Raw genomic sequence first — 20,350 nt, 5'->3', positions numbered from 1 at the left:
TCAACTGTGAGAGACAGAATCTAAAACAAAAATCCAGAAAATCACATTGTATGATTTTTAAGTAATTAATTTGCATTTTATTGCATGACATAAGTATTTGATCACCTACCAACCAGTAAGAATTCCGGCTCTCACAGACCTGTTAGTTTTTCTATAAGAAGCCCTCCTGTTCTCCACTCATTACCTGTATTAACTGCACCTGTTTGAACTCGTTACCTGTATAAAAGACACCTGTCCACACACTCAATCAAACAGACTCCAACCTCTCCACAATGGCCAAGACCATAGAGCTGTGTAAGGACATCAGGGATAAAATTGTAGACCTGCACAAGGCTGGGATGGGCTACAGGACAATAGGCAAGCAGCTTGGTGAGAAGGCAACAACTGTTGGCGCAATTATTAGAAAATGGAAGAAGTTCAACATGACGGTCAATCACCCTCGGTCTGGGGCTCCATGCAAGATCTCACCTCGTGGGGCATCAATGATCATGAGGAATGTGAGGGATCAGCCCAGAACTACACGGCAGGACCTGGTCAATGACCTGAAGAGAGCTGGGACCACAGTCTCAAAGAAAACCATTAGTAACACACTACGCTGTCATGGATTAAAATCCTGCAGCGCACGCAAGGTCCCCCTGCTCAAGCCAGCGCATGTCCAGGCCCGTCTGAAGTTTGCCAATGACCATCTGGATGATCCAGAGGAGGAATGGGAGAAGGTCATGTGGTCTGATGAGACAAAAATAGAGCTTTTTGGTCTAAACTCCACTTGCCGTGTTTGGAGGAAGAAGAAGGATGAGTACAACCCCAAGAACACCATCCCAACCGTGAAGCATGTAGGTGGAAACATCATTCTTTGGGGATGCTTTTCTGCAAAGAGGACAGGACGACTGCACCGTATTGAGGGGAGGATGGATGGGGCCATGTATCGCGATATGTTGGCCATCAACCTCCTTCCCTCAGTAAGAGCATTGAAGATGGGTCGTGGCTGGGTCTTCCAGCATGAAAACGACCCGAAACACACAGCCAGGGCAACTATGGAGTGGCTCTGTAAGAAGCATCTCAGGGTCCTGGAGTGGCCTAGCCAGTCTCCAGACCTTAACCCAATAGAAAATCTTTGGAGAGTGCTGAAAGTCCCTATTGCCCAGCGACAGCCCTGAAACCTGAAGGATCTTGAGAAGGTCTGTATGGAGGAGTGGGCCAAAATCCCTGCTGCAGTGTGTGCAAACCTGGTCAAGACCTACAGGAAACGTATGATCTCTTTAATTGCAAACAAAGGTTTCTGTACCAAATATTAAGTTCTGCTTTTCTGATGTATCAAATACTTATGTCATGCAATAAAATGCAAATTAATTACTTAAAAATCATACAATGTGATTTTTGGGATTTTTGTTATAGATTCCGTCTCTCACAGTTGAAGTGTACATATGATAAATATTACAGACCTCTACATGCTTTGTAAGTAGGAAAACCTGCAAAACCGGCAGTGTATCAAATACTTGTTCTCCCCACTCTCTCTATATATATATATATATATATATATATATATATATATATATATATATATATATATATATATATATATATATAACATACACAGTTCATATAAAAGGAAATCAGTCAATTGAAATATATTCATTACGCCCTAATTTATGGATTTCATGTGACTGGGAATACAGATATGCATCTGTTGGTCACAGATACCAACAAAAATAAAGCTAGGGGCATGGATCAGAAAACTAGTCAGTATCTGGTGTGACCACCATTTGCCTCATTCAGCGCGATACATCTCCTTCGCATAGAGTTGATCAGGCTGTTGATTGTGGCCTGTGGAATGTTGTCCCACTCCTCTTTAATGGCAGTGCGAAGTTGCTGGATATTGGCGGGAACTGGAACAAGTCGTACAAAAATATGGTCAATGGGTGACATGTCTGGTATGCAGGCCATGGAAGAACTGGGACATTTTCAGCTTCCAGGAATTGTGTACAGATCCTTGCAACATGGGGCCGTGCATTATCATGCTGAAACATCAGGTGATGACGGCGGATGAAAGGCACGACAATGGGTCTCAGGATCTCGTCACGGTATCTATGAGCATTCAAACTGCCATCGATAAAATGCAATTGTGTTCGTTGTCCGTAGCTTATGCCTGCCCTTACCATAACCACACCACCACCATGGGGAACTCTGTTCACAACATTGACATCAGCAAACCGCTCGCCCACACGACGCCATACTGTCTGCCATCGGCCCGGTACAGTTGAAACCGGGATTCATGCGTGAAGAGCACACTTCTTCAATGTGCCAGTGGCTATCGAAGGTGAGCATTTGCTCACTGAAGTCGGTTACGACGCTGAACTGCTGTCAGGTCAAGACCCTGGTGAGGATGGCGAGCACGCAGATGAGCTTCCTTAAGACGGTTTCTGACAGTTTGTACAGAAATTCTTCGCTTGTGCAAACCCAGTTTCATCAGCTGTCCAGGTGGCTGTTCTCAGACAATTCCGCAGGTGAAGAAGCCTGATGTGGAGGTCCTGGGCTGGCGTGGTTACACGTGGTCTGTGGTTGTGAGGCCGGTTGGACGTACTGCCAAATTCTCTGAAACGACGTTGGAGGTGGCTTATGGTAGAGAAATTAACATTCAATTCTCTAGCAACAGCTCTGGTGGACATTCATGCAGTCAGCATGCCAATTGCATGCTCCCTCAAAATTTGAGACATCTGTGGCATTGAGTTTTGTGACAAAACTGCATATTTTAGAGTGGCCTTTTATTGACCCCAGCACAAGGTGCACCTGTGTAATGATCATACTGTTTAATCAGCTTCTTGATATGCCACACCTGTCAGGTGGATGGATTATCTTGGCAAAGTTGAAATGCTCACTAAGGGATGTAAACAAATTTGTGCACAACATTTTAGAGAAATACGTTTTTTGTGCATATGGAACATTTCTGGTATCTTTTATTTTAGCTCATGAAACATGGGCCCAACACTTTACATGTTGCTTGTATATTTTTGTTCAGTGTATTTCATGATGTGTTAGCGTGGTGTTTTGGGAAACACGTTACATCTTCAGCCGTTGTAGGAAAGATGCATCAATAAAACACTTGTTAGCCTAAGTTCCATCGCTATTGGGAAACCGGGGCCTGACTGTGTTGTGACTCATTTTTGCTGTAGGTACAGTCCTGATATTTCACCAAGGTACATTACATGGTACTTTCTACGTTTGTACTTTAATCTCGTCAAAATTTCAACATCTCTTTAGTTTTAACCTTTGAAGGTCACTTGTGATTTGGCAAGTTTATATAAATAAAAAAATTAAAAAATTGTTTATCTTGACCTGGAATTTGCATATTTGTCAAGGCCATTAGTATGATGTGTTTTTGAAATGCTGCCTTACTAACAGCATGCTTTACCATTGGGTGTCCAATTGTTTTTTTGCAGCAGGGATACTTCATTGAGACTTCCTCATTCTCAGCAAATGCTGGGAATGCCTTCACTGGCCTTGTCTTAGTTAGCCTCTAGTGAGTAATACAGTGGTGTGAAGAGTCTTGAGTGTGCATGCCAAGCTTTGGTAGGGTTGGCAAACCATCTGCAGGTGGTGTGGGAAGAGACAGTAGCTTGGCATCTGGGTTTGTCATTTGGGTGAAGAGGAAAGTGGGCATAAGCTCCTCTACTCCCCCTTGCAGTGCCAATATGAAGCATATTTTCTTCCCCCAACACAAGTGTCTGCTTCACTCTCATCTCCAGAATTATACTGCATGTCTCTGTTTATCTGCTGTTTTTTGCAAGTGGGCCAATTGAGCCAGTGTAGGCGATGGATGTCCTTCCTATATTATGGTGGAGAAACATAACACTCATGCCTAAGACGTTTGGTTCCTTGCATGTCCATTTGTGAAATGGCTCCTCCCTAGCATTTTAAATTTTTAGTCATTTAGCAGACGCTCTTATCCAGAGCGACTTACAGTTAGTGAGTGCATACATGTTTTTTTTTCATACTGGCCCCCCGTGGGAATCAAACCCATAACCCTGGCGTTGTAAGCGCCATGCTCTACCAACTGAGCTACACGGGGCATCTGTGTGCATTTGTTATTGTTTTCCTTCACATCTGGGAGTGCCCAAGGCGAACTGCGAGCCAACATGATGTGGTCTGTCCGTTCTCATGTCCTGCTAACATGGCTGCCGCCTGAGATGTGAGGCCAGGAACTTCCATGATCATATGGGAGGGATTACCCAGAGGATCTGATGCCACAGAGTTGGTGCACAACCAGGATGATGTTCCAAGAATGTTCCTAGAATGTTCTGAGAACATGACAGAACATTTTCTTGTTTGCTCCTTTGCTTCTTTCTGGGTTGGTTGTGAAATAATGTTCAGAGACAATGTTCCCTGAATATAATTAATTAGTCAGGTATCTTGAAGAAATTAACCCTCATACTACCAACATATTTTACATACAGTACATGGATTAACAACTGGGGTCATAGCAAAATCATAGCAAAATATCAACTTAATTCACATCAAAACATTATTAGACATGTAAATAATGTTATCTGATTTTTAAAATCCAAAACAGACTGTTATTTTAGCAAAATTACAGATAATTGGCTAATTTTGTCAGATTTAATGATACATTTTTCCCTTAAATAATATGGAGTTTTTTTCCAAGTACAATCTAAGTACAATCCACATACTAAAAAGCTGATTCACCATCATTTGATTGCAATATCATTTTTAGAACTTTGAAGTAAATATACATTTTGTCATATTTATGTGGAGAAAACGACTGCCATTAAAAGGGGCGCTAGAACCAATATTTTAAATATATTTATTTTATTGACAAAAGCAATTCATCCATTGATCCTGAGAGACAATGACCAAAAATATGGCTTAGTTTTCTTTATTTGCTTACCTCACAGCCAGCATTAGCATTACTGCTAGTAGGGCCTATGGCAGGATGCTTAAAAAAGCATGCTCAAATCTTCAATGTCACTTCAAACCAAATGTTATAGCAACCCAAATTCCATAACAAGTTGCATATGGAATATTGGAGATATTACAGGAATTCTGGTATTTATATAACATTTCCTGTAGAACAACAATTTTTCTGAGAATACACACCAATACTATGTGTACATTTAGGGGGTAGCTTGTTTCCGTATAACGGTTCTACCAAGTATTCATGCCACTGATAGACTTTTATGAGCTGTTTTGACTGCAACTAAGCATATCTGTAATGTCATTTAGATTTTGTATGCGGTCATACCTAGTTATAACTAGTTATAACCATAGGCGAGTACATAAGGTGCTCCATCTCTGCAGGTGATCTGTCTGTCTGGTGAAAATCCCTGAGGATATTTATAACTTAATATTATGTCTCCAGCGAAACCTGGATTCAAATAAATGCTTTTTTTAGATTTGCCCTAGAATAACTACTTTTTGGAGAATACACACCAATATGCTCTCTGTGTAGTTTTACAATGTATCAGTTCTGTATTGCAGTTCTATCAAGTACAGACTTTGTATACCATTGGCAGATTTTTCTATGCACAAAAATAAGGTAATTTTGGTTTTGTACACAGTCATATGATATGTGGTATAGAAAAGTACAATCTTAGGCAACTACATGGGAGGTCCTCCTCCACCCTCTGGTGGTATAGATAACTTGTTATTATGTCTCCAGAGAAACCTAGATTCAAATAAAGGTCCTATCTATCAAATTACAATAGGCGGAATTAGGTGTTTTTTGCTGGGGTCAAAATTTCCCCAAATAACAAAAATATTTTAAAAGTCCATATTGATACAGAAACACTAAGCGATTATTTAGATTTATTAAGAACAAATTGATTGACAAAGTCATGAAAAATTTGAAGAATTGAATAAACCACCTTTGGGCTATGATCAAAAATATGCCTCTGGGGTCAAAATAACCCCAGTCGGTAGTATGAGAGTTAAGCTAATAAACTCACCATATTATATTATTGGAAGGATCATTATATAATTATATTATATTTAAATTAAAAATATTACACAGTGGCGAACTGTGACTATAGGACCTAGGCCTTCAGAGAGACCAAAAATCTTCCAGTACGTTGTATCAAACAAAAAAATCACCAATAGCGACAACAACAGTGTCACATCAAAGGTGACAGGCTCATGGTGCTGAAAGGGACGCGACTGTAATACCTGTGCACTCCATGGCGCTGAAGGGGAGCCAATTTTGGTCAAACACATAGACACGGCTGATAGACAGGCGACAGCAGTCACACCCAGCATCAAATCATGTTAAAGAATAAGCAGCCCATTTACTTCTGTAGGCCCCATGAAATCATACCAATACAAAAGCACCACCATTTCATGTCCAACATGAAATTAACAAACCAGCTATTACTTCCCATTGCAAATATATTTTATCACGTTCATCACACTAACCGGTGATCTAAAGTTTAAATGCAACAATGTTTCAGTCATTCTTTTCAAAGAGATAGCTAACAGCAAGCGAGCTGCAACAAAAAACAGTGCCACTCACCAGATGATTATTATTTGTAAACAAAGTTTGAAAGTACATCTTGAAAAGGGTGACGCTAAACAAATTAGCAACAACATCCACCTTGAAGTTGATAGCAGCTGCTGCAACCGCCATCGCCATTGTCACACTACTACAACACAAGCTAGCTAACAATGAGTGTGGTTACATGCACACAATAAGGCGATTATTGTGCATAGTCAGATTAATATAATCTTTGCAAGAAGAATGATTTCCCTAATAACCCTCTTTACATGGACACATCTGAAATCAGGCTACCTGATGGCACTCTGATAAATCAAAATAAACATTTTACCACAGTGAACATGTTATGTTTGGGAAGCATATTTGATTCTGAGTTTGGACATTTAAAGTTTGTATGTGAAAACGACTTCCAAGACACATACATTCAGTTGTTTCCGAAACCACCTCGCGTGAAGAGGGAGGCTCACTCGGCTGGTGTTAGCACATGCACAGATCAAATACACTGCTGGAACGCCGATTAAGTTGTTTACATGTCTTAATAATTTGAAGGTTTTGCTCAGAAAACCAGGTGTTTTAATCGGCGTATGCTTACTTTGATTTTGACCTTATGCCAATTAAGTTAAGCAGAGTAAGGCATTTACATCACTTTTGCATAATCTGCCTACTGCCATAATCAGTTTAATATCGATGTATTAGTGTGCATGTAAACGTACTCATTGTCACGCAACTACAACACAAGCTAGCTATGGCAGACTACAACCTGTTAGTTTATTGCCACCACCTACTGTATTGGCTGTTTATCAGTTCTCTGAAGGTCTAGAAGGCTCTGACGGTTCCCCACTGATATTACATGATATATATATACACAATATATTACTCACCAGGCTCTCATTTAGTCATATTTCAACATACACAAAATGTCTCCCCCTCCCCTGTGGTCTGTTCCTGGAATGTGACCATGCAGAAAACATCCCGAGACATTCTAGGAGCCAAAGATCGTTTCCCTTCAAGAGACATTCTAGGAACAAAAAATGTGCTTTGAACAGTGTTTCGCCGAATTCATTCCCTTGACATTACACAGGGCTTGTCAGCAGGTCTTAAAACCAGCATGTGCATATGCAAATAAACACAGCCCAGCTGAATGCATATTATCTGCTCTCAATGAAGCTGGACTAACACATCATTCATCACCTGCAATCCTTATGTCGGGTCCATAGAAAAGTGTTTCATGGTTACAGCTGATAATGCATATGCACTCAGCCACCTGTTTCCTTGAATAACTGCCCTGGCACGTGCTGTATCTCGTGTAGGAAAGAGTGCCATACGTCATTCACCTGCACACCATCAGGGAAAATGAAGGGACTTTTTCATCAAGGTCCATGCTTGTGTCAAAGGTGCCCCTTCTCTTTGTACTACAGTGAAGGAAAAGCGGATAATCTGTTCCCCATTGAGCTTCTGTAATGAGTATGCTTTTTTTTGTCCTGGGCCTGTATTCATAAAGTGTCTCAGAGTAGCAGTGCTGATCTCAGTTCATTCATTATAATCTAAAAGGTATAACTGAACTGAGATCAGCACTGCTACTCTGAGACTCTTTATGAATACAGATTAAACCTACTCCTGGGCCCGTACTCATAAAGCGCCTCAGAGTAGGAGTGTAGATCATGGCCTGATCCTAGATCTACACTCCTACTCTGAGGCGCTTTATGAGTACGGGCCCAGGAGTAGGGTTAATCTGGGTTACTCCAGGCCCAAAAAAAGCCAGAAGTCAGACTGCCCTCCCTTAGCTCCCAGATGACATCTGCCACTAGTTTAATGTTTTAAAGCTGCATGTTGACTGCTACAATGACCTTAAGAAAGGGACAACCGCATCCTTGTCTCTCCAAGGATCCTCCCTACACAGTTGTTGAACTCAATGTTCAAATTTGTGAATGGTGAAGTCGTTTCTGAAATATGTGAATTATAAAATACACCCACAGTGCTGAATATCAATCAATCAGTCACATTTATTTATAAAGCCCTTTTTATATCAGCAGATGTCACAAAGTGCTATACAGAAACCCAGCCTAAAACCCCAAACAGCAAGAAATGCAGATGTAGAATACTGCATGCTTCTACAAAGAAAGATAAGCAACCCCAATATTTTGCCAGCTGACTGTTTTTTTGTTTATAGATACACACACAGCTCTTCTCTAGGCGCTCCAGTAGCCTTTTTAGTATTTGAATTCTTAAACAGTGATGGGAATTATGTAAACATTGTATCTGACAATGAGGGTAGTAGGATGTTTACAACACACAACCGCATCAACGGACAATGGAGTTGAAAAGTGAAGGCTGCTCACTCGCTGGCTCGTTAGTTCGCTTGTTGTGGCGGGCGAGAATTCACAGCTGTTCTTCATATATCCGAGGGATCTCTCTGGGCCTTCAGATGTAGAATAAGTAATGTTCTTCTTGTTACAAAGGCTTGTAGAAGACCACCCACTGTCTTCCCCTCTACAGATGTGTCTGAGTGGCTAAACAACGATAAAAGTTGTATTACCCAAATAGATCAATAACTGACCTGATACCTGCTTAGCTTAGCTGTGGGCTGCGTTCAGAAAGAGAAGATGTTCTGTTTTAGCTAAAAATGTAGTGGATGGAAAGGGCATGATTGGCTACTCCACATGATAAAATAATCGTATCTGTTTTGTTATATTAAAATGCAATTCTACCTGCAATTCACATTTCACCCTATTGAATGAGTCCTTTGTGGTATCTTGTCCCAACCAAATATCAGAGCTATATGATAAGCGGAGTTCTCTCTTCTTGATCTCTATAAACTGTAGGTCACGTAGGAGGTAATGCATGTGTTAAGTGTTCCTCCATTTGTCTTATAGCGTGCGGCCCCAGACATTTCCATCATAAATAATAGCTGTAGTCCATAGCAACATGATTCACAGCATTATGTGTATTAGGACAGGAGAGGGTGGGGCAGGGGTTGTTCAATGACAGACATGTATTTGTTTAAAATCTACACAGCAAATTGGCCAGTGTTACCTAGTATTAATTATTCAGTGTAACATGTCTATTGTTGATCCAGGTGTTACATTATCTCTGTAAGTGTTAAATTAACACTCATTTGTGTAAACGAACCCCAGTGTTGGTGTTAATAACCAGTGTTACACCAAAACCACGCCCAACATATAATATTTCCCAGCATGCTCTATTGCAGGTTGATTTTTCGAATTGTTTGTTTCAATATCTGTGTTTTTGCATGTACATTGATTGATTAATTAATCTTATGCTACTCAAATATATAAAAAAAAATCAACTAATCCCATCTGTTACTAGGTTATTCCAGTTTAGATGCTTTAGGCAGTCTCATATCTTAGTCTTTCCAACCCAGCAGTCATTCTGAATGCAGGTTGTGGGTGAATAAAATTTCAAATGTTGGATATCCCCACTCTGGCTGGATTCCAATATGAATTACATATCACTTTGCAAGCCATTATAATGTGACTTTCAGGCCTGAAAACAATGAATTTCAGCCTACTGTATAAGAGTAAATCTAGGCCCTCAAAATAAGGCCTAATTAAATACTTATTTTATTGTGTTATTTAATTTTAAAGATGACATATTAGTTTAGGATCACACTTGGTGAATGTCACAGGACTGAACATTTATGAATGCAACAACCATGTCTCTTTCACTAACAAATACAGTCATGGGTGGTAACTCTATAATTCACTAGAAAGTCAAGGCACTCTGGGAAAAATGCAAATAAGGCTTTACACTAAGCAGTGTGTTAATTTAAAACTGAAAAGTGTGGACCCGTATAGATACTGGACCAGTGTTAAATGTAACACTCTCAGTGTTGATTTAACACTGGAGAATTTACAGTTCATCACTTGATGGTTTCATTTCAGAGACACAAATAATCATGTTTTATTAGCGAAATGCTATATATCCACCAAAACGTTGGTAGTGCCCTCTAAAATCGGTATAATTATTTTGCCTAATTGTGTTTTTTTCCCATATTCCATTTTTTCAGGTGGGTTCTTCAGGTTTCGGATTTCCACCAGTTTTCTTTTCTGGTTTTCCTCCAGTTTTTTCAAACTTTTCTATAGAAAAACAACACATTTGGATTTTCTTGGATTTTCTGTGTTCACAACAATGCTTAAACCATATCAGGTGACCACTTTTGAGGTCTGGGAAAAATCTAAGAAACTTAGATTTTTTCAGTGTAGTTACCTTTAATTCAGTGTGCATGCACTGTTTGGTTAGCTGGTGTTTCTGTAGCGCAGTAAGCGCACATGTGATGGAGTTTGCAAATCAAATGCCCACTGGACTGCGAATAATGAGTAAGCTAACCTTTATTTATTGTAATGTAAATTTGTTTGTAGTAGTTATATAAGTGCTGAGTTAGAATACATAGCTACTTCAATCGTTATTTCAAATAATTTCGGTGACTTCACAGCAATTGCTTGCTATCTAACAGAACTTTATTTGTTGGTACTTTTAAGGTTGGAACCAACATGCAGTACTTCCAGCAGGCAGAGAGGCAAGAACCATTCATCCGCCAGCTCAGGGTCAAGCTACACTATTCACAGCCCTGTAATGTTCAATGTAATTGCATGGCTGGACTTTGAAACTTTATGTATTTGTATTGTTTTAAAAATGTAGAGATAAAAGGAAATGTATGGTTTAAACTTGTCTTTAATGTTTATTTGTTTTAGCTGTTAGTGATCATTCCTTTAGAGTTAATACATTTGTGTTTACATCATTAAGCCTTTATGTATGTGTTATGAATGACCAAAGGGGTCTGACTTTAAAATAAGTACAGTGTCATGCGATATAAAGTCTTTATGGATGTGTTATGAATGACCGAAGGTGTCTCATTTCATACAAAGTATTACAGGACACTACATAAAGTGTGAATAAATAGGTTATAAATGTTTTGCCGATTTATGAATGTTCTCATGATCCACATAATTTATTACTGTAGGGTGTGAGAGGTATTTAGATGGATTGATGGACCTACAAAGCTTGTTGTGTGTGTGTGTGTGTGTGTGTGTGTGTGTGTGTGTGTGTGTGTGTGTGTGTGTGTGTCAGAGCTGAGATGATTTGGAGTTGTCCAACCTGAGACTACCGCACCAGGTATTCCTCTTCTGTTCCCATGCTGGAAACCAGTGCTTGATTACAACCTGTTACAATGGTGCCAACATTTTGTGGCTGACCTTTCAGCGGGGGAGTGGGTGAATGGGACTGGACCCAGCACCCCACGGTATGGCTTGTTATATTGTTGTGTCAAAGACCTGACTGGGCCCAGCACCCCACGGTATGGCTTGTTATATTGTTGTGTGAAAGACCTGACTGGGCCCAGCACCCCACGCAATGGCTCATTATATTGTTGTGTCAAAGACCTGACTGGGCCCAGCACCCCATGCAATGGCTCATTATATTGTTGTGTCAAAGACCTGACTGGGCACAGCACCCCATACTATGGCTCGTTATATTGTTGTGTCAAAGACCTGACTGGGCCCAGCACCCCACGCAATGGCTCGTTATATTGTTGTGTCAAAGACCTGACTGAGCACAGCACCCAACGCTATGGCTCGTTATATTGTTGTGTCAAAGACCTGACTGGGTCCAGCACCCCAAGCTATGGCTCGTTATATTGTTGTGTGTGTTTTTGTGTACTGAGGAACATGTAACTTGGTTCCAGAAGCCACTTTCAATTTCCTGATGTTGGGGACTTTCATCAAGGTAATTGGTGCCTGGTGTAATGTGACTAACATGTCTTCTCTTTAGAGCGTATGTCATCCTGTAGCACAACATGAAGCCCTTTATAAAGCACATGTTTATGTCATATTCAACATAGTGGGTTATGTCAAATTTGACATTGGTGATTATGTCACACAGTTATGCCACATTTATGAATGCTTTATAAAGCATGACATACGGTTATAGATGCTTTGTAACACATTTATGTAGTGCTTAGGAAGGCATTATGAAGGCTTTATGAAGCCTTTATAAGCTGAACGTCATTTAAAGCTGGACCCAAAAGGGTCATCATTCTAAAATTGGTGCCGAACAGTCCTTTGAATGTCTTACAAAGGGATTATCATTAGAATTGTTGGAGTCCAGGTTGGGGGGGTTGGGGGGGTTGGGGGGGATGCAGGGGGTTGGACGGAGACATGTTGGGCTGGGGGGAATGGGATGGGGAGTTGGGGGTGTAGGCCTACATCTTTTTCTTTATTTTTCTTTACATGCCAATTTTACTATTACAAAATCATGTTTGATTAATATGATAATTTCTCTGTATGTATTTTTTACTTTTGTTTTTCTTTTGAGTGGCAGCTTACAGGTACATGTTATATAAAATTAAAATATGATTTGAAATTGATATTGTACCTGTAAACCCCCCAACACATTTAAAAAAAATTGAATATAATTGTTTGAGTCATGGTCATTCGTCTTGAAAATATACAACAACTGAAGATTTATTTAGAATGTCCAGATTAAAACAACAATTATTTAATCATCCAAATGGCTTTTGCAGATTGTCTTTGACATAGAGCTAAGCATTTCACTCTTGGTGTCTTAAGCTGGTTTGCTGATTAGATAACACGTTTCTACAAACCTCTCAGTCTATACCCCAGCAGGCAGTTTTGCCAAGTTTTACCCTCTGAGATGTGTATCACGAAGTAGCACTGCATATCTGAATCTTATCCAAGTAAACCATGGATGCATTCTGTAATCTGTAATGTATGTTTTATATTGTCATTGGACAGATCCATCCTTGGCTGTAGTCTCAGTTTGTAAAAGGTTGGAGTCAGCCTTTCCAATACAGCTGGGGGATTTGGCACAGAGGACCATTAGTGTGTGACAGTGCAGCTGATAGTTTCCTTTCTGTTTCCAATTTGCACATTGCCATAATGTTTTACAATCCCAGTTCCAGCATTCCCCTGGTGTAATGGCGTTTTAAATCCAAGCAGACTTGGGAGGCAGGCATCCATTCCCCTGGCCTGGATTTAGGGTCTCTAGAATAGTAGATAGCACAGTGCAGGATAAAGTGAAGTTACCCATGACCATGTTTGTTGGGCTTTATCAAAGTTAATATCTTTCTGTGCACACCGAGTCTATTTAGCATGCGTAGTGGTTACTAACCTCTGTCGTATTGTGAAAAATCACATTGAATTGTTTGCTGGATGTTCTTGAATACGAACAGCAATTTTCTCTCAGTTATATTTCCTATTATCCTGGGTCAATTGCATTACAGCTTAATTAAATTAGCCATACAACTTGAAGGATAAAAAAGTCCTACTCCTTTATGCCATTAAAGGTATTTCTGTTCACTTAACCCTACCACTCAAGTATAGCACATCTCCCTTCCCATAACCCTTGAGGCTAAACAGACATATTTAGCTAACATATTGTGTTATAACAGTTGTATACACAATGGTGGCTTGTGTGTCAGGAATGCTAACATTTCCCTACTGTCTCACTAGAAAAGTATGTTCTGGCTAACAGCTAGCAACGTTACTGCAAGGTTCAGCCAATGCATCATACAGAACTCTGACTCTGCATACATGTCTGTACATCTATGTCTTGTTAATCAGATGGATTATTTCAGATGGACATTTCTTCTTGGCAACCACATTTGGTTAAGATTGAAATTCCCTCATCTTCCCTCGATATTGAAAAGCACATTTGTTCGACCTGAGGGGCATGTGAACATTTGAATTTTGTCTTTTAAACTATGCACCAGCCATGCTGCAACCTCAAAGAATTACCATGCAGTTTTTTATATAGTATTTTGTGGTCTTGACAAGACACAATTCTACAACACTTACATAAAGTGTGCAATCCGTAAGATATCCTGTCCAAACAAAGTGTAAGGGCGACGCTTCTAGATAGTGATTGATATAGTATCCAAGACTTTGTTTTCTGATCCATCTGACAAAGCATTGTGTCCACTGTATGCACTGGGAATTTCAAAATGTAATTGATATGCAAATTACCTTTGTGAATTTGCAAATACAAACAGAGCAATATAAATACTTTTCTCAAAAAGATTGTTCGGACTAGTAAATGCATTTTACTGTTTATATATTTACAATATACAAATACATCAGGACTACATTAAGAGGAGCAAATGGCAGTTGTACAAGAAATACGCCTCCAAGTCTGTAACGTCTGAACATATTAGAGATCAGGTGTTTCTTTACTCTCCCCTGTCTCCTCTTGTCATCCTCTGGGATTGTGTTGACCTCGCTACTACCCACACTGGCCAATTTGCACTGAACTGGAGTGCATGTGCATGTTCTGTTTCCATAAATACTGGTGATGGCAGAGCACAGTCCACAGCTGCACTAAGGAGCCGATGTGATGTCCGTGGTTGGAAATAATCTCATGAAGGCGCACACTTCCTTTGGGCACATTCGATTGCACTGGATTTAGGTAGAGAGCAGTAAATGGGTGTATATCTACATATTGGAGGGAATGAGTGATGAAAGAGGGATAGAGATAGAGGGATGGTATTGATTGCTGTAATGAGAAAATGTGGATCTGTATTTTAATGGGATTTTTTCCTTTTAACAGATCGATAGCCATTAAAGAGTGCATTGTCTGACATGCCGAAAAAGAAGATGGATGGTTTCGGGTGGTGTTGGATGGTCATCTGTCTCCTACTGTGCACTCCCACTGATGTAAGAATTGACTCTCTTTACTCTCTCTTTTTCTCTCTTTTTCTTTCTCTCCGTGTCTGTCTGTGTATCTGTCACTTTCTCTGTCCCTCACACACACATACGCTCACACACACATACACACACACACACGTTCAGGGCGCAGAGAAATGCTATTTTCATGTCTACTGTCTCATTGTTGGGTTCATACACCATATAAGATAATGTGTATGATAACATTTTTAAAAGGCATGCTCAGTAATATAACGCCACAGTTTGTTGGGAACATCAATTGGTGTTTGTATCATTTTTCATTCTAGTGAATTCTCTGTGCAGAAAATCTCAATAACTTTGGTGAATGTACGTTTATATTGATGAATATTCAATAAGGTGCATGTGAGATTGGCAAGGGGTCAATATGATGGCATATACACTACCAGGCAAAAGTTTGGACACACCTACTCATTCAAGGGTTTTTCTTTATTTTTACTATTTGTTTACATTGTAGAATAATAGTGAAGACATCAAAACTATAAAATAACACATATGGAATCATGTAGTAACCAAAAAAGTGTTTAACAAATCAAAATATATTTTATATTTGAGATTCTTCAAATAGCCACCCTTTGCCTTGATGACAGCTTTGCACACTCTTGGCATTCTCTCAACCAGCCACATGAGGTAGTCATCTGGAATGCATTTCAATTAACAGGTGTGCCTTCTTAAAAGTTAATTTGTGAAATTTCTTTCCTTCTTAATGCGTTTGAGCCAATCAGTTGTGTTTTGACAAGGTAGGGGGGGTATACAGAAGATAGCCCTATTTGGTAAAAGACCAAGTCCATATTATGGCAAGAACAGCTAAAATAAGCTAAGAGAAACGACAGTCCATCATTACTGTAAGACATGATGTGAGAGTGTGATTTGATAGAGTCAGGCGCATGAGGGTAAATCACAGAATACAGAGTTTATTCCGTAGTATACAATTACGCTGGATAGCGTCAACAGTCCAGTGCACAAAACAGGCGCACTGGAACAAATACAGGCACACGGGGAAAATATACCCCGGCAATACAAAGTACAGGTAGCTCCACCGAGCTACACTCATCTCAAACAAAACAATCACCCACAAGGACAAGGGGGCAGAGAGAACACTTATATATGTACTAATGAGGGGAATGTGAACCAGGTATGTGTAATTGACAAGACAAGACAAATGGAATGATGAGATATGGAGTGGCAGTGGCTAGAAGGCCGGTGATGACGAACGCCAAAGCCTGCCCGAACAAGGAGGGGAGGCAGCTTCGGAGGAAGTCATGACACATGAAGGTCGCAAAAACCATCAAGCGCTGTGATGAAACTCATGATGACCTCCACAGGAATGGAAGAGCCAGAGTTACCTCTGCTGCAGAGGATAAGTTCATTAGAGTTACCAGCCTCAGAAATTGCAGCCCAAATAAATACTTCACAGAGTTCAAGTCACAGACAAATCTCAACATCAACTGTTCAGAGGGGACTGTGTGAATCAGGCCTTCATGGTCGAATTGCTGCAAAGAAACCACTACTAAAGGACGCCAATAATAAGAAGAGACCTGCTTGGGCCAAGAAACACGAGCAATGGACATTAGACCGGTGGAAATTTGTCCACCGGTCTAATTGGAGATTTTTGGTTCCAACCGCTGTGTCTTTGTGAGAAGCGGTGTGGGTGAACGGATGATCTCCGCATGTGTAGTTCCCACCATAAAGCACGGAGGAGGAGGTGTTATGGTGTGGGGGTGCTTTGCTGTTGACTCTGTCTGTGATTTATTTAGAATTCAAGGCACACTTAACCAGAATGGATACCACAGCATTCTGCAGCGATATACCATCCCATCTGGTTTGGGCTTAGTGGGACTATCATTTGTTTTTCAACAGGGCAATGACCCAACACACCTCCAGGCTGTGTAAGGGCTATTTGACCAAGAAGGAGAGTGATGGAGTGCTGCATCTGATGACCTGGCCTCCACAATCCCCCGACCTCAACCCAATTGTGATGGGTTGGGATGAGTCGGACGGCAGAGTGAAGGAAAAGCAGCCAACAGGTGCTCAGCATATGTGGGACCTCCTTCAAGGCTGTTGGAAAAGCAATCCAGGTGAAGCTGGTTGAGAGAATGCCAAGAGTGTGCAAAGCTGTCATCAAGGCAAAGGGTGGCTATTTGAAGAATCTCAGAAATAAAATATATTATGATTTGTTTAACACTTTTTTGGTTACTACATGATTCCATATGTGTTGTTTCATAGGTTTGATGTCTTCACTATTATTCTACAATGTAGAAAATAGTAAAAAATGAAGAAAAAACATTGAATGAGTAGGTGTGTCCAAACTTTTGACTGATACTGTAGGTCCAGACACTGGTAGGTAAACATGCATTAACTTGTTAATTGATTCTTGTCACTATTGTCCCCATCAATGTATCCCTCTCTGGGGGATTGTGCTGTACAAAAAAAGAGCAGGACAGCCTTAAAGTCATTGAATACAAAGCAGTGTATCCTGCTTTTGAGTCCAGTGGTCACCTAATGATTCAGCAATATGAAATAAGTAAAAAAAATTCCTGCCCACCCAGTACACCCACAATTTTGTTATTTTGGCATGACATTTTGTTAAGACTATTTTGCAATTTATCATTGCCCCATAGTATTTGGGTTCACATTGGGTGGTTTGACATTTCTTTGTACACCATTAACTGTTTAATTTTCCAAGGAGCTCACATGGATTTAAAGGGAGTCGCTCCGCTCTACATTACTGTCTCTTCCTGTGTCCTAAATGAGGATATGGTGACTGAGTATTTTAATCGGTCCCCCATGGAGTTCAAATATAGAACTCAGACACAAACCTGGGTGCAGACACATTTTAAAAATATACTGTGTTGTTTAGCTAGTCGCTTACAGCCAAACGAGTCAACAAACGAATGATAGCGACGACAAACAATCTATATACACTTCAGTTAATATAGTTTAAGATGACTTCCATCATATTATGACTTCTACACATTTTTATTTTGTGATTACCAAAATACTTTGCACCTACATTTCTAAATGAATGTTTATTAATTTCACTTAAGCTTTGCATTTGTATGATTCATATGATTTACTGCTGTTAACTTGATACTGTTCCCTTGGATATTCTATATTTATTCTGTCATGTGATGCCATGTGTTATGTTATCTAATGTGCTGGGTTCTCTTACTTGTAGAACTTTGTTGCGGCTAGCCCAGAGGTGAATGAGACCCAGCAGCACGTACCGTTGAATGTCTACCACGACTTAGGAGTCACGAGGAACAAGATCATGACAGCCCAGTTTGAGTGCTACCAGAAAATCATGAAGGATAACGACCACAACAAAATAGGTAAAATTATCAAAAATGCATGACCTGTGTTCAGGCACCACTGTCATTGGCATAGTGGGTCATGGTAAATTATTATTTGTGTGAGGGAAAGTGAGTGTCTGAATCCCAAATAGGGAAAAGTTGTCTTGTAGCAAAATTTGGTTGCTACATTGACATACATTTTTTTATGTATCTTGTAGAAAATCTGACAACAGTACCACTCATGGTGAATGGCAACATCCTCAGCCGATTAGGTAGGATAACTTGATTATCGAGTGCTTGTGCTCATGCATGAGTTTGAATCCTAAGTGGGTTCGATTCATGTTACACAAGCACTCGAGCTGAGCAACTGATGTCGAACGAGGAGCTCTTTGATAGGGAGAAAAAAAGCTTACGTTTTGTGTAGTCAACGGCTAACAAGGTTTGATAATCCCACCATTCTTATTTGTATCCAGACAATTAACGTTAGCCTATCGGCAGGTGAGGACACAGTGCATCTTAAGTCCACCTGCTTTAATGTGCCTGGCTGTGGGGAGAGAAGAGGTGCTGAGGGACTGCCAATATATCAGTGCTGCAGTAATTTGGTGTCATTTACACAAGGTGCTATAAGCCTCTTATTTGGATGCTAATCCGCTAGCGTTGTGTCTGATTAGCTTTAGGATTGGGCGATATACCATTTATACCTCATACCGGGGTATTTCAAAATACCGACTGTATGATTTTCAATACCGTTTACATGTTTTTTTTATTTATAATAATAAAACAATTATTATATGTAACTCAGGGCTCCAGCTTTGCATTTGGTTTGCTAACTTGCTAGCTAAGTGGCTAGATGTCAAGATCAACAGCAGAGACATTGAAGCCCGTCCTGAATCAAGATCCCTGGTGCCTAAATTATATATATATTCTTTAAATAGTGCCCCTTGTGTGCACTTCCAGTAATACCGTCTACCCCGGTATGGTACAGAAACGGTATGACGGTATGAAAATCTGCATACCGCCCAACCCTAATTAGCATTCAGTCACACTGGCAATCAGCTAGGGGATGTTCACTTGGAGTCTTGGCTAATTAGCAATCTTATCACACTTATAATCAGTAGTTAATTTTAGGGTAACCCTACAGGTGTAATACCAACACTTATCTGACTATTCCAACCAAAAGATTTGGAGATATTTGTAGAAGTGTATTTGCCACTTTTCTTTTTATAATGCTTTTAACTTTAGTGTTACAATATGTATTTATTCATGTGTTTGTGTGGGTGGCTGCCACAGTAGGGAGGTATGACACATTTCCTTCAGTAGAAGGACCAATCTTTGCCAGGGAAATGTTTTCTAAAATAACTCTCCCCATCAAGAGCAACCTCTACCTCTTCTATTATTTCAAGCGTTGTTGTCACCACATGCCAGGGGATTTTGAATTTCAATCCAAAGCTTTAAAACACACATCCCACCCTGTTGTCAAAAACAAAGTCTGAAACATCCGACTATTAGATCAAAGTGAAGAAAAGTAAATAGTGTGACAGGCAGGGATATTTTTCTTTTCAAATTCAAACCCAAGAAAGGGCATTTGTATTCCTTTCTGATTCAATGTTGTTTCCTAAAATTGATTTTAGTCAACTGGACTTTTATGGTGGATGGAAGACAGAATCAGGAAGCAGTTCTGTATTTAGAAATCAGTCTGATGTGAGATGTTTAATTACCTGGGTTTTCCACAGTAATGTCTCATTGCCACCATACAATTAGGGGCTTAGTCAGGATAAACAGATGTTCATTCGTTAGTATTGTACATAACAACCTGATATGTAGATAAAAAGCAACAAAGA

General features: G+C 40.0%; 1 protein-coding gene across 1 annotated transcript in view; it reads left to right on the top strand.

The window, feature by feature from the left end:
* The window catches only part of LOC121554903 (calcitonin gene-related peptide type 1 receptor), a 56,373-nt gene that overhangs the window by 10,879 nt on the left and 25,144 nt on the right, over window positions 1-20,350 (top strand). Inside the window, exons 2-3 of the mRNA XM_041868620.2 lie at window positions 15,083-15,189; window positions 18,395-18,548. Of these exons, the coding sequence (XP_041724554.1) occupies window positions 15,115-15,189; window positions 18,395-18,548 (229 nt within the window). The 5' untranslated portion in view covers window positions 15,083-15,114. The remainder of the gene's footprint in view (window positions 1-15,082; window positions 15,190-18,394; window positions 18,549-20,350) is intronic.

Source organism: Coregonus clupeaformis, chromosome 4 (assembly GCF_020615455.1).
Source record: "Coregonus clupeaformis isolate EN_2021a chromosome 4, ASM2061545v1, whole genome shotgun sequence".
Lineage (NCBI taxonomy): Eukaryota > Metazoa > Chordata > Actinopteri > Salmoniformes > Salmonidae > Coregonus > Coregonus clupeaformis.
This window is presented reverse-complemented; position numbering and strand designations above follow the sequence as displayed.